Source organism: Camelus dromedarius, chromosome 2 (assembly GCF_036321535.1).
Source record: "Camelus dromedarius isolate mCamDro1 chromosome 2, mCamDro1.pat, whole genome shotgun sequence".
NCBI lineage: Eukaryota > Metazoa > Chordata > Mammalia > Artiodactyla > Camelidae > Camelus > Camelus dromedarius.
The window spans coordinates 47,458,817-47,472,305 of record NC_087437.1 but is presented as its reverse complement, the minus strand read 5'-3'; the positions used below and the strand labels follow the sequence as shown (position 1 = coordinate 47,472,305).

The window sequence follows — 13,489 nt, the reverse complement described above, 5'->3', positions numbered from 1 at the left end:
TCACAAATTCATTTTTTCAGTTATGTGTGAGATGAAAGGGCTCAGTGGTAGCCTTTTTGTAAGCTGGACACACATTCGTGTGAAGTAATAAATCACTGTTGATTACATTATTCAAAAACGTTTGAGTCAGTTGATACCATTGTTAAAATCTCAAAGTCTCAGATTGCCCAGAGTATTGTAAACAATCTTCGGTCTGGTTTGAGCGGTTTTATACTAGAGTCTGACCATATCATGTTCCAGTAATCCAGGCCACACAATGGAAACTGCTCAATAAATACTTCCCTTTAAGCTCACTACCGTCTTTCCCTGCCATATTCCTGTTCCTAAACTGGGGCTGCCTTAGCAATGACCCACACGTAGCAGTGGTCATCACAGATTTACTTTTATTCCCAGACTTTTTAACCCAGTCACCATGCTTCAGAATACCCTTAGCTGTTGTTTTATTTCTAATGAGATTACCTATTTTTGCAGTCTCAGAATTATGGCTTTACTTATATCTTAATTTAAAATAAAACCTTTGGAGGAAAAACATGTCTTCATTTTATTAAAATCTGTCTGCAGACTTCAGGTTACTTAGGGCAAGCCTGGCATGGAGTAACATAGCACTGTTTCAGCAGCATAAATGCCCAGAGGAAGAACTACTGTAGGATGGAAGGCTATTAACAGAAATTTAAAAAGCAAAAAGCATGGATAAATTTTGCCAAGACAGCCACAGTTTAAAATAAAGTTAATGAGTTTTTCTACTCATTTGCGTACGCATTGAAAAAGAACTGATAATTCAGAGTACCTTTCTAAAATCTGTCATAAACATGGATTTTTATTTTTAATATTTAGTAGCCAAATAACAACCTACCATAGTAATTAGATTAATTTGAAAGGGAGATGGAGCACATGTGAAAAAAGTAGCTCTCGAATTATAATACTAAAGTAGTGATATTAACTCATAATACAGAGAATGCAATTGATGTTATTTCCAAATTTAAAGTACTTATTTTGGCACATACATTTTCACATGGATCTCCTAGCTTTGGATTGCATGATCAGAAACCCTACTCTGAGCTAATTTTTTTGTTTTCAAAATGTTCCCATCTGATTGTTTTCCAAATGAACTTGCAGTGTACTGAGAATGGTCAAGATATGCTTCATTAGTGGATAGACGCTCTCCATGATATGCTCACCAGCTTTCTGCCTCCTCAGTGGAGTCCACCCCTACATCATTTCTTTACATTTCGGAAGAATAGATATCCCTTCTTCTGTACAAGGCTGATTCCTCACCTGGCACTCTGGATTTCATTACCTGTTATCTGTTCTTCATCTCAATCCAGTTAAAACCATGCTCAAGTTTTTTTTCCATATAAATAAAGGTAGCAACAGCAACCTCCCCTTTCCTTTTAATCCCTCTTATTAGCAACCTTTCTCCTTTTCTCTCCTGTCCTTAGAGTTCTGCTAGGTATACTTGTCCTCTTCAGGTCTTCATTTTCCATTCATTTCCCAGCCCACCAAACTCTGGTGACCATTCCAATATTCTATGGAAATGATCCTGTTCAAGTTCATCTGTGATCTTTCAGGCCAAATCTAGCTCTTTCTCATTTGACCTCTTTGTGGCATTTGCTGCTGGTAACAGCTTCCTCCTTAAAACATTCTAAGGTATTTTGCTCAATATCATGCCTGCAGATCAAAGGGCTTGTAATGAAAAGTGGTTATCACCTGTTCTCCCTTCTGCACCCGTACCCTACCTTTTCTTCTCCGTTCTTCTTGCTACCTCCCATCTTGGGTTGGCTGTAATTTTATTTTGACACTGTCAAGGTTTATTCTTATTTATGCTGTAATCAAATGAAGTTCCCCATCCTCCATTTGCAGGTTGATCCCCATTGTTGAAAACTGATATTCAGCTTTTGCATTATTATCAGTAGGGAAATGTTCACTGCAAAGTTGTTTCTTACTCTTTGTCGCCAATGTCATGATTCCATACTACTTAAAAGAGATGTTCAAATGGATAGCCCTTTCTTGAATGTCACCAGTTGCTCAGAAATCACATCTATTTTAGTTTGCATCATATGTGGGTTATAACTTTGAAACAGCTTTTTGTTTTTCTCTGAATTTCGTACTTTTTTTTTTCTTTAAGTAGGGGAAAGAATCTTATGCCTTAAAAAAGTCTACTAGCTTCTTAATTCTTGTTATTATTTACAATCCACTTCAATTACTTCATGAAACCCACTGATTTCCTGTTCTAATTTGGACTAGTTGTTTTGCATTTGGATCATGACTTCATTGTGTAGCTTTTTGTATTTCCTACAGTTTTTAATTGTTTTCCTCTTTCCCCTTCTTTTTCTTACATAATGTATCTTTATCATAGCTTCATTTTCCTCTCCAGACTCTCGATCACTCTATCTATTGTGTGTTAGCCCACTTTTTATCCTGGATCTGTCTATCTTCTTGCTCCATTTTCAACTGGTTGCCCCCTGGGTTTGCTGCACAGCTGTTAATTTTGAACTTCTCTTTGTTGATCTATGGTTTGAGCTGCTATTTTCTAAATACACATGTTTTCTTTTTTTTTTTAATTTTGTTTTGTTGGAGTACATCTTCACATTACTTGAAGGAAGAAAGGATAAATATAAATCTAAATGACAACATGTCTTTCTCTTTAAAGTGAAGGAATAATGGGAAATAAATTTTTCTGAGTTCTTATATGTCTAAAAATGTCTGTATTGGGTCTTCATATTTGACAGTTCAGTTCCAGCTTGAAAATTATTTTTCCTAGGAATATTTAAGGATGTACTCCATTGTGTGTGTGTGTGTGTGTGTGTGTGTGTGTGTGTGTGTGTCTTCCTAGTGTTGCTGAAGAGAAGTCTTATTCTGGTTCTTATTCTTTTGTGGGTAACCTACTTTAATTTTGGGCTTTTTTTTTTTTTCCTGGAGGCTTTAGGCTCTTCTTTTTATCCTTGGTATCTGAAATTTCACAATGATGGATATGTCTAAGTATGGGTCTTTTTTCATTTGTCCCTGTCAGCACTCATGAATCCTTTCAGTTTGCTTACTCCGGTTTCTCTTGAGCTCTAGGGAATTTTCTTTGATACTATTTCCTTGATAATACTCTTTTCTATATTTTCTTTTTTTTTTTTCCTGGTAATTCTATTAGCACTATCTTGGATTAGCTGGATTGAGTCTTTATATTGCTTATCTCTTCTCTCTTTTATCATTCCTTTATTTTACATTCTGAGAGGTATTCTTGAATTCTAATGATATGTCAGATTTTTTTTTAATTTTGACAATCATATCTTTAATTTTTAAGGAACTCTTAAGTTCTTATTATTTCCTTTTCTAGCATCTGTTTTATAGGATATTAGTTAAGAACATGAGGTCATGGGCTTTGGGTGTTCAAGATGTAGACTTACTATTTACTGGATGTATGATATTGGAAACATTTCCTAACTTCTCTGTGCTTTATAAAGATGCTCATGATAATGATGATGCTAATAATACATGCAAGTTAGTATGTAGTAAGGCATTTAGAACAGTTCCTGGTACTGAGAAAGTCCTTAATTTTGTTTAGTTGTCCTAGGGTGCACAGGAATGAGATCGTTCTCAGCTAGGCCATTTATTTATTTGTGGATTTGGACAAGGTTAATTTTATTTTATTAACTTTTTAATTTGAATAACTTTTAACTTACAAAACACTTACAAAAATTTCTGCATGCACCTCATCAGCTTCCCCAAATATTAAAATTTTACATAATTACAATACAGTTATCAAAATCAGGAAATTAATACTGATAACAATAAGAATATCTAATCTATAGGCTCTTTGAATTTTCCTAGTTGCCTATTAATATCCTTTTTCTGGTTCCAGGATCCAATGCAGGATGAAATTTTGTGTGTAGTTGTTATGTCTCCTTTAATCTAGATGGGTTAAGTTTTTCTTTGCTTTTTACCATCTTGCAATCTTTGCAGAGTTGTTTTGTAGAAGGTCTCAATTTGAGCTTGTGTGTTGTTTTCTCATGATTAAATTTAGGTTATGTGGTTTTTTGGGCATGCCATATTGGGAAGGACATGAAGTCAATATTTTGCATCACTGGTGCTGTTAGCTTTGATCACTGGTTACAGGGGTGCCTGCCAGGCTTCTCCTTTGTAAAGTTACTGTTTTTCCTCTTATGTTTAATTAAAGTACCGTGTGGGGAGATACTTTGGGACTATGTGAATATTTCTCCTATTTTTACTTAGTGATTTTAGCATCTATTGATGGATTTTTTCCTGCAGTGATTATTGTGGTATTTGCCAAATGGTGATTTTTCTGTTTTAATCATTCTTTTTACATGTATAGTTAGAATTTTGCTTTAAAGAAGAACTTTTCTTATTAATTAATTAATTTATTTCACTATGGATGATGGATTTTTATTTTATTCCAGGGATATAATCTCTTACTGTCATTTTTTTGATGTTTTAACTGTCCCAGGTTTGACCAGAGTGAGTCCCTTCAGTCTAGTGATTGTAATCTTTTGACATGTCCCCATAAGTTTTTGCATACTCCTTACTTCTGACAATAAAAAGTATTCCAGGATTTTCTTGTACTTTCCCCATACTAAGCATTTCTTCAAGGAACTAGATTTCTTTAATGGAGAATCCCATTTAGAAACCAGAATCTGAGTGTTAGGTGTGCTTGTTGGTACTGGAGTGTCATTGCTTCTAGATTCTCTCATGACAGAGCTAGTAATCTATATGTATGTATACATACGTTTCTATTTATCTGTGTGTACACATACTGAAAACTGAGTTCAGACTGATGCTTCCAGTTTCAGTACACCATGACAGAGTTCATTCCAGCCTTCCATCTTTTCTTAATATTAACTCCTTTCTTTGATAGTGAGAAACCTGGGCTTTCATTATCCACAACACATGTGCACACACACACTCACACACACACACTCATACACTCTCACTCACTCACCATACATATAAAGTAGTTCAGTGATTGATAATCTATGCCCTTTTGAAAAACAAACCTACTGGTGAGAGGATAATGTTTTTACAGTGTTCTTTTGGTCTTTAGCATTACAGTGTGTAGTCAAACTACTGTTTTACAAAGTTATTTAGTTTACAAGGGTGCTGCCTGCTAGGGTTGTCCTTTGTATTTTTCTTTTCATGTTTAATAAGTATCATGGGCCAGATACTTTGAAACTATGTGAAAAATTTTTTTCTTCCCTCCCCTGTCAGTGTGGTGATGTTATTTATTTTTTTGTACAGGTTGGCTTATTTCTATTTGTACATTTTTATTTTTGGTCCTCTTCAATTATTCTTGGCTTTGATTCTTTTTCTAAGTCTGTAAAATGTTAATATAGTTTTAAAAATCAGAATCATACAAAAAGGTATACTTAGAACTAAGTGTCACACCATGCCATCCCTTGTAGTCCATTTTCATTCCCTTATTATTTATATATTTTTAAATGATTTTACCAGCCTGTTGGTGTTACTATCTGGTTTTTCACTTCTTAATTGTATCTCAGCTATTCCTTATTACAGAATCAATGAGCTTATTCTACTTTCCTCTTTCTTTTTCTTCCCATTTTTTCCTAAATTGTTTCCATTCTGTCATAATGTGTAATATTTGAACATTAATCTTTCACCCTCACCTTCACCTTTTATTTAGTCTTTGATACAATTATGTATGTGAAAATACTTACCATCAGCCCTTCTGAAGTTTTCCTAATCATATCTTGTTGAATGAAACTCTAATACTTTTAAATATTAGACTTTTATGTACTAAATTCCTAAGGTCTTGTATGTTTAAAAATGTCTTTCTATAGTCTTGACACTTGATATAGGAATAGTTGGCTGGACATAAAATTCTTAGTTCATACTTTAATTTGAAAAAAAAATGCTGCTCCATTATTACCTTGTTTTGCATATTGTGGAAGCCATTCTGATTCTTTACCTTTGTAAATTATTTGATCTTTTTGCCTAGAGAGCTTGAGGACTTTTTTCTTTTTCTGTGAAGTCTCATACCTTTTAAATTTTCCCAGGTACCTGGTATGCCTTTCAATATGTAGATTCAAGTCTTCATTTACTTTTGAACACTTTTAGACAATTTTGGACAATTATAATTTCAAATATTAGTTCTGTTTGATTGTTTTTCTTTTCTTCTTTGGGGATTCCAGTTTTACATGCGTTATTTCTTCTTTACTTGTCTTCCACTTCCATTGCTTCTTTTCTGACCCTTTAAATTTTTTTATATCTTTTTTTTTTTTATTGGTTTTCTTTCTTTAATGCCTCTTGTTACATTTTCATTTGAGTCTATTCTTCTTTGACACTTGTATTTATTCCTCATTTTTGACATAACTCTCTTTATCTTTCCTGAGTTTAATTTCCCTTATTCTTATTTCTCACTGTGTTTTGCCCATTTTTCTTTGTACATTTTTAATTCCTGATTCAAGATGATTTTTTAATATCCCCCAATTTTCGTTTGAATACTACATTTAATTCTATTTGCTGTCTTCTTCTGTTTCATTTTCTGGCAGAGTCTGGTTCATTTGCTGAGGTGTGTTGATCTTTTGGTAGTAACTTTGTATAAAGTTGGTTTGTTTTTGTCTGTTTATTATGTGGATTTGTGGTGGTTTATGAGATTCCTAATTCAATGGCGACATCTTCTGTCACTGCAGCAAAGTCCAGTTCTTTAATAATTTGGGGAATTTTTTTTTTAATAGTGGCCAGGAGAGGGTTTGTATGTCTTCTGATTTTCTCCTTGTTCTTTTTTGCCTTGTAGGATGCTAGCTTTTCCTGTTTTGCCTCTTTTCCTCTTCACCTCCCAGTTGCCAAAGGGTGCCTCTCCCTTCCTTTTTGCCTTTTTCTCCTCTAGAAGCCACTTTGAAGATAGCCACTTCAGATCATGTATGCATTTAAGTCCCTCTCCAGCAGTTAGTGGCTAGATCATGCTTTAGTATTTATAAACTTAGGGGACTGACTTTTTCTAGTGGTGGTTATAAAGCAATTTTAGGGCAGCTGCCAGATTCCTCTTCTTTCTATCCTGCACTTTTTGTCAGAGTGCTCTTGTTTACTTTGAAGGCTTGTGGCAGGAGTATGAGTGATTGCTCACTGGGGTTTGATGTGTTTTCTTTTTTACTTACAGTTATTTTGAGGTCTGGGCATTCTGTGGCTTCCAGTTGTATGAAGGATATGGTTTTTGTGCAGTTTTATTTGTTTTTCTTATTGTTCTCTATTGTTTGTAGGATATATGGGGAAATGCAAATCTAGGCAGCTGCTGCCTAGCTATGGGAAAGCTCTTGCATAAATTTCTAATTCTCTAAACTTAGTTTCCTTGTATGCAAAATGGGGATAATTATTATCCCTACTTGATAGAGATTTCATGAAGGTTAAATGAGAAAATATTTATGAAGTGTTTGGAACACTGTCACGTAAGTGGTTAAAAATTGTTAGCTGCCATTATGATCATTATGTATGGAGGCAGTAGCTGCTTGAATACTGCTATGGATCCTGCTTTAGAAATAAAATACCTGAGCCTGTCTAAAGTTGGTCCCTGTCATAGTCCTGTGGATGTCGTCTTCTTCTTCCTTTTTTATGGGGTATGCTTCTGTAACTATGCTTCAGCTCCTGCATCATCTGTGCTTCTGTTTTTACTGATTTCTTCCTGTAGTCATGCAGACAAGCCTAAGCCATCTTTAAAAAAAATCTTCTATTGACTCACTCCCCCCTCCAACTCTATAGTCTATTTCTCTGCTCCCTGTCATGGTGGAACTCTTCTACATAGCTGCCTATACTGGTTGTCTCCATTTTCACATCTCCCACTCTCTCCCTAAGCTACTCCCTGTGACTTTTTATCCCCTACTGCTCTACTGAAATGGTTCTTACCAAGAGTATTCTTGACCTGTGTCTTTTCAAGTATTACTTCTCTGTCCTGACCTGGTGAACCACTCCTTTTTTTTTTTTTTTGTTATTAGTGTTTTAAAATTATTTTGAAATCCTTCAGACATAAAATTATTTAAAATAATATAATGAACATGTGTATTTGCCATCTAGCTTCAAGAATGAAAATTACCAATTCATCTGAAGCTCTCTGCATCCTTTCCCAATTGCAGCTACTCCTGTGTTCCCAGCTGTCGCCACTGTACTGACCTGGGATTTATTGCCTGCCGTTTTTTTGTACTTTCACTACATATGTCTTCCTATATAACATGTAGTGGTTTTCATATTTAACCCCCAAATTAAAAAGGTTGCTCTTACATATTTTCTTTCCCAACATGTTCTTTTTATTCAACATTTTGTTATGAGAATCATTTATGTTGCCATGCATGGCCCTAGGATGTGTGTTTTGACAACAGTATAGTGTTCCATGCCTACTGCAAGTCCATAGTTTGTAGTTCCAAACTATAGACTACAGTTTATCCATTATCTTGTAGTTGGACACTTAAGTTGTTTCCACTTTTCAGTGGTTACAAACAGTTCTTCTAGGTATCTCCTTATATGTGTGTTTCCATTTGGTGATACCTAGAAGTAAAAGTTAGAATGTGGTGGGTTATAATGTATCTAGCTAGACTCTTCTTGTGAAACACCTTATTCTAGACTTCCATAATGCCACACTTGTCTGATTTTTCATCTTACTTCTTAGGCCAGGCATTCTCAGTCTCATTTTTCTGGGTCCTCATGCTCTACTATGCTATATTATAGTGTCCTCAGGCTTCGTCTTTGGCTCTCCTCTCTATCTTCCCAGCTTCCGTCTATTCTAATTTATTCGTCAGGCTGACCCCAGGATAGTCTTTATCAAATGCAATCCAGTCACGTAGCTGCTTTGCTTAACGTCCTTCAGAGTTCCCCTGCTGCCTCTAAAAGTCCAAGTTCTATATTATGGACAAGATCATTAATGATTAGCTCCCTTTGTATATACCAGCTCCTACCTCTTTTTCAAAGGATCATTTAGACCGTTTCTCCAGCAGGGTGGGCCTTTGCTCACACTGTTTCTTCTGTTCACAATTTTCTTTCACCTCGCTCCTTATCTGCCTCGTAAACTTTTGTTTATTCTAAAAGATGACTCAGATGTCCCCTTTTCAGGAAAACTTTTCCTGACACACTCAGGCAGAAGTAAGAAATTCCTTCTTTGTGAACTCCTAGCATTTTCTTCCTTATCTCCATGATAATACTTGATTCATTTGTCCAACAAATATTTATTGATTGCCTGCTATATGCTAGAAACTGTTCTAGAAATCGGGGCTAGAACAGTAAACAAGACAGACAAGGTCTTTATTTTCAAGAAGTCTACATTCCAGAGGTTAGGAAAGAGAAAAAATAGGTAAATGAACATTATTTTAGGTAGTAATAAGTGGTACTAATAAAATAAAACCAGACAATGGTGGTGATATGATGGAGATTGTGTGTTGAGGGAGTGGGGCTGGGGAGATGGGCGTGGCACTTCAGACTGAGTGAGATGCTGTTTGGTGTTGTTTGAGTTGAGACCTGAAGGATAAGAAGGAGCCAGCCACGTAGAGATCAGAAAGCAGAACATTCCAGGCAGAAGGAACAGCAAGTACAGGGGCACTAGAGCTAGATGTGCTTGGCATGCATAGGGAACAGAATGAATGGCAGGGAGGCAGGGACATAATGATGAGGGAGGAGGGGTGCTGTGTGAAGTAAAAGCTGAGAGGTAGATAGGACCAGGTCAGACATAGGTATATTAAAGGTAAATATCTTATAGGTAAGATTTGTTGATTTTATTTCAAGTGTAGTTGGAGGCCAATGGAAGATTTTAAGTGAGAGAGTGACATGAGTCTGATTTATGTCAGAATTATCTCTTTGGCTGATTTGAGGAGAATTGTAGGGGGATGAGAGTGAGAGCAGAGCCCGGCTAGGAGTTGTTGCCTACGACAAATGAAAAACTTGGTAGCTTGGATTACTGTGGCATTTATTTGAGTGTCCATGGAAAGAAATGGAATGATTCAGGATATATTTAGGAGGTAGGCTGACAAGACTTGCTGATGGACTGAATGTGCTGGCTTTAAGGAGGGATGGAATCAAGAAAAGAACCCCTCTGCTTTTCTTGAGTAACTGGGTAGAGGGTAGTATCATTAACTGACATGTGGATGAATAATGGTAGCAGTGATGAGAAAGTTCGGGGGGAGGAGACCAAAATTTATGTTTTAGACGTTTTAAGTTGGATATGCCTCTTAAGACTGCAATGTGTGAATAGCAAGGAGGCAGTTGACCTTTAGTTGGCTCTGAAGGTCAGGGATTGTCTTAGTCTGGTGGGGCTGCTGTAAAATTACATAGCCTAGGAGACTTAAATAACAAACATTTATTTCTCATGGTTTTAGAGGGTAGAAGAGATCAAGAAGCTAGCATGGTTGGGTTCTGGTGCAGTCCTCTTCCAGATTGCAGATGGCTGATTTCTCCCTGTATCCTTATGTGACTGAAAGAGGGTGAGGGAGCTCTCTGGCCTCTTCTTACAAGGGCACTAATTAGGCTCTACCCTCATGACTTCATTATCGACCAAAGTCCCAACTCCAAATACCATCCCATTGGGATTAGATTTCAAAATAGGAATTTTGGGGGGGACACAGTCAGCAGAGACAGAGATGGAGATAGATAATTTTGGCAGTCACCAACTTATTGACTGTATTTTTAAGCTATGAGACTGGGCAATATAACCTGGAGTTTACATGTAGATGGAGTGAAAAGAGGACCAAGGGTAGTGCATTGGATGCTGCAGCATTTAGAGAATGAGAGGTAGGGAGGTAAAAGGGAGTCCTAGAAGACAATAGAGTAGAAGGGGGATATCAGTTGTATCAAGCTGCTAGAGTTGGAGTACAATGAAGGCACAGGCATGACCACTGGATTTGGCTCCCTGGAGGTTACTGTGACCATGGTAAGAGCACCTCTAGGGCATTCCAGTAGCCAAAACATGGAACTTAGCTCATTACTGTAACTGCTTACATATCTGTCTCCTCCTCTAGACCATATGCTAGCCTGGTCTATTTCTAGGGCTTAGCATATGGTAGATGGGGAATTAATGTTTGCCTATAGGTTTGAATTTATAGTGCAGTTTAAAGAATAATATGCTGTTTTACCCTCATTTAGAATGCTTCTAGACCACTGACCCTGCCCACCAGTTTGTATCAGCTTATGAATACAGATTATAAATAATAAATTAAAACACGAGGAGAGAGGCAAATCCATTTTAGTGGAGGCTCATGGTGCATCCTGAAGCCATCTTACTGTAATGAAAAAAGGCCTTGCTTTGGATTCAGAAGACCTGCCTCACACTCTAGTCCCTCTGCTAGGCCTGCTGAAGGTGTTGGGGCAGGTTCCCCACACTCTCTGGATTGCAGTTCCTCAGCTGTCATAAGTAGATAACAGTACAGGTAAGAAATTCCTCTTACAGAATCTTTGTGAGCAGCAAATAAGCTAATGCACATGAGAGTTCTTTGTAAGTAGAAAAGATACTCTGTAAGTGCTATTTTTGTAAAAGTAATTGGATTATCCATTTCATTACTGATTTATAAAGATTAGATCAGAGTGTCATAAAACTCATATTTAGGCAGTGGCATGTGAATAGAAACAAGTTGGGGCAGGACATAGATCACTAGAAAATGTGGTACTTTTCCAGAAATATATAGGAAATTAATTTCTCTTGGCTTTGTTCCCTTATCTTCTCCAGATAAATTTAATCATTCTGTTAGCATCGAAGAGCAGACTCTTCTACTTCAAGATCTAATAATCATATCTAGCTAGTGGCCTGTTTACCCCAGTGTTGCATATCTCTGAAAGAATAAAATGATAAATCTCAGCAATGTTCTCTTGGGCAAGCTACCCAAGCAATAGAAATAAAAGCAAAAATAAACAAATGGGACCTAATTAAACATAAGCTTTTGCACAGCAAAGGAAACCATAAGCAAAACAAAAAGACAACCTATGGAATGGGAGAAAATACTTGCAAAAGATGAGACTGACAAGGGCTTAACCTCCAGAATATATAAACAGCTCATACAACTTAATAAGAAAAAACAAACAAACAACACAATCCAAAAATGGGCAGAAGACCTAAACAAGCAATTCTCCAGTGAAGACATATGAATGGCCAATAGGCACATGAAAAAATGTTCAATATCACTAATTATCAGAGAAATGTAAATCAAAACTACAATGAGGTATCACCTCACGCCAGTCAGAATGGCCATCATTCAAAAGTCCAAATGATAAAGGCTGGAGAGTCTGTGGAGAAAAGAGAACCCTCCTACACTGCTGGTGGGAATGTAGTTTGGTGCAGCCATTATGGAAGACAGTATGGAGATTCCTCAAAAACCTAAAAATAGACTTTCCATATGATCTAGCAATCCCACTCCTGGGCATATATCCAGAGGGAAGCTTAATTCAAAAAGACACCTGCACCCCAATGTTCATAGCTGTACTGTTTATGATAGCCAAGACATGGAAATAACCTAAATGTCCATTGACAGATGACTGGATAAAGAAGTTGTGGTATATTTACACAATGGAATACTACTCAGCCATAAAAAAGAATAAAATAATGCCATTTGCAGCAATATAGATGGACCTGGAGATAGTCATTCTAAGTGAAGTAAGCCAGAAAGAGAAAGAAAAGGTACCATATGATATCACTTATATGTGGAATCTAAAAAAAAAAGAAAAAGACAAATGAACTTATTTACAAAACAGAAACAGACTCACAGACTTAGAAAACAAACTTATGGTTACCAGGAAGGAAGAGGGTGGGAAGGGATAAATTGGGAGTTCGAGATTTGCAGATGCTCACTAATGTATATATATAAAACAGATAAACAAGAAGTTTATACTGTATAGCACAGGGAACCATATTCATATCTTGTAGTGACTTACGGTGAAAAATAATATGAAAATGAATATATGTATGTTCCTAAATGACTGAAGTATTGTGCTGTACACCAGAAATTGACACATTGTAAACTGACTATACTTCAAAAAAAGTATATTTTTTTAAAAAAAGAATAAAATGTTTTTTTCTTCTTTTTTTTTTTAGTGAATGCATTAACTCAATTTGACAACTTCTCCTCACAGTGATTACTCATTTCATTTTACTTCTAGGGTAAAAATCATGGTAAGAAACTTCGAAATTACTATGCAGCGAACAGCTGTCCTCCTCCTGCTAGAGTGAGTAACGCAGTGGAACCTGTGGCGACTCCAGCTGTTCCAGTCCCTCCGCAGGTGAGACCCACGTGTTGGTGTGAGGGCTGTCCTATGCACAGATGGTTATGTGTGCAATTTGTCATCTTTGTGCCCATGAAGTTACAGTTGGGCAAAGACTCCTGAAAGGTCCTCATTGGTGCTTTTAACTTCATGAACTGTGGTGCTGGATTTCATGCATGCAAAAGTCTATGATCCCCACAATTTCTCATTGGCTTTGGTTATGATGCATGAAGTGATGAAACAAAATTATTTCCTGAGTCTTCTGTGCGTTTCTCAAAATTCTGGGTTCAGTGGCCTTGAATGTCTA

The 13,489-nt window shown here is 36.5% G+C and overlaps 1 protein-coding gene across 5 annotated transcripts in view; it reads left to right on the top strand.

Annotated features, from left to right (window-relative positions):
• ZMAT3 (zinc finger matrin-type 3) overlaps positions 1-13,489 on the top strand; it is a 31,556-nt gene that overhangs the window by 6,605 nt on the left and 11,462 nt on the right. For all 5 annotated transcript variants that reach the window (XR_010383532.1, XR_010383533.1, XM_064492916.1 and 2 more), the window contains exon 4: positions 13,081-13,200. Coding sequence is in view for 3 of the 5 variants with exons in the window: in XM_064492916.1 (XP_064348986.1) it covers positions 13,081-13,200 (120 nt within the window). In the remaining 2 variants the exon portion in view is untranslated. The remainder of the gene's footprint in view (positions 1-13,080; positions 13,201-13,489) is intronic.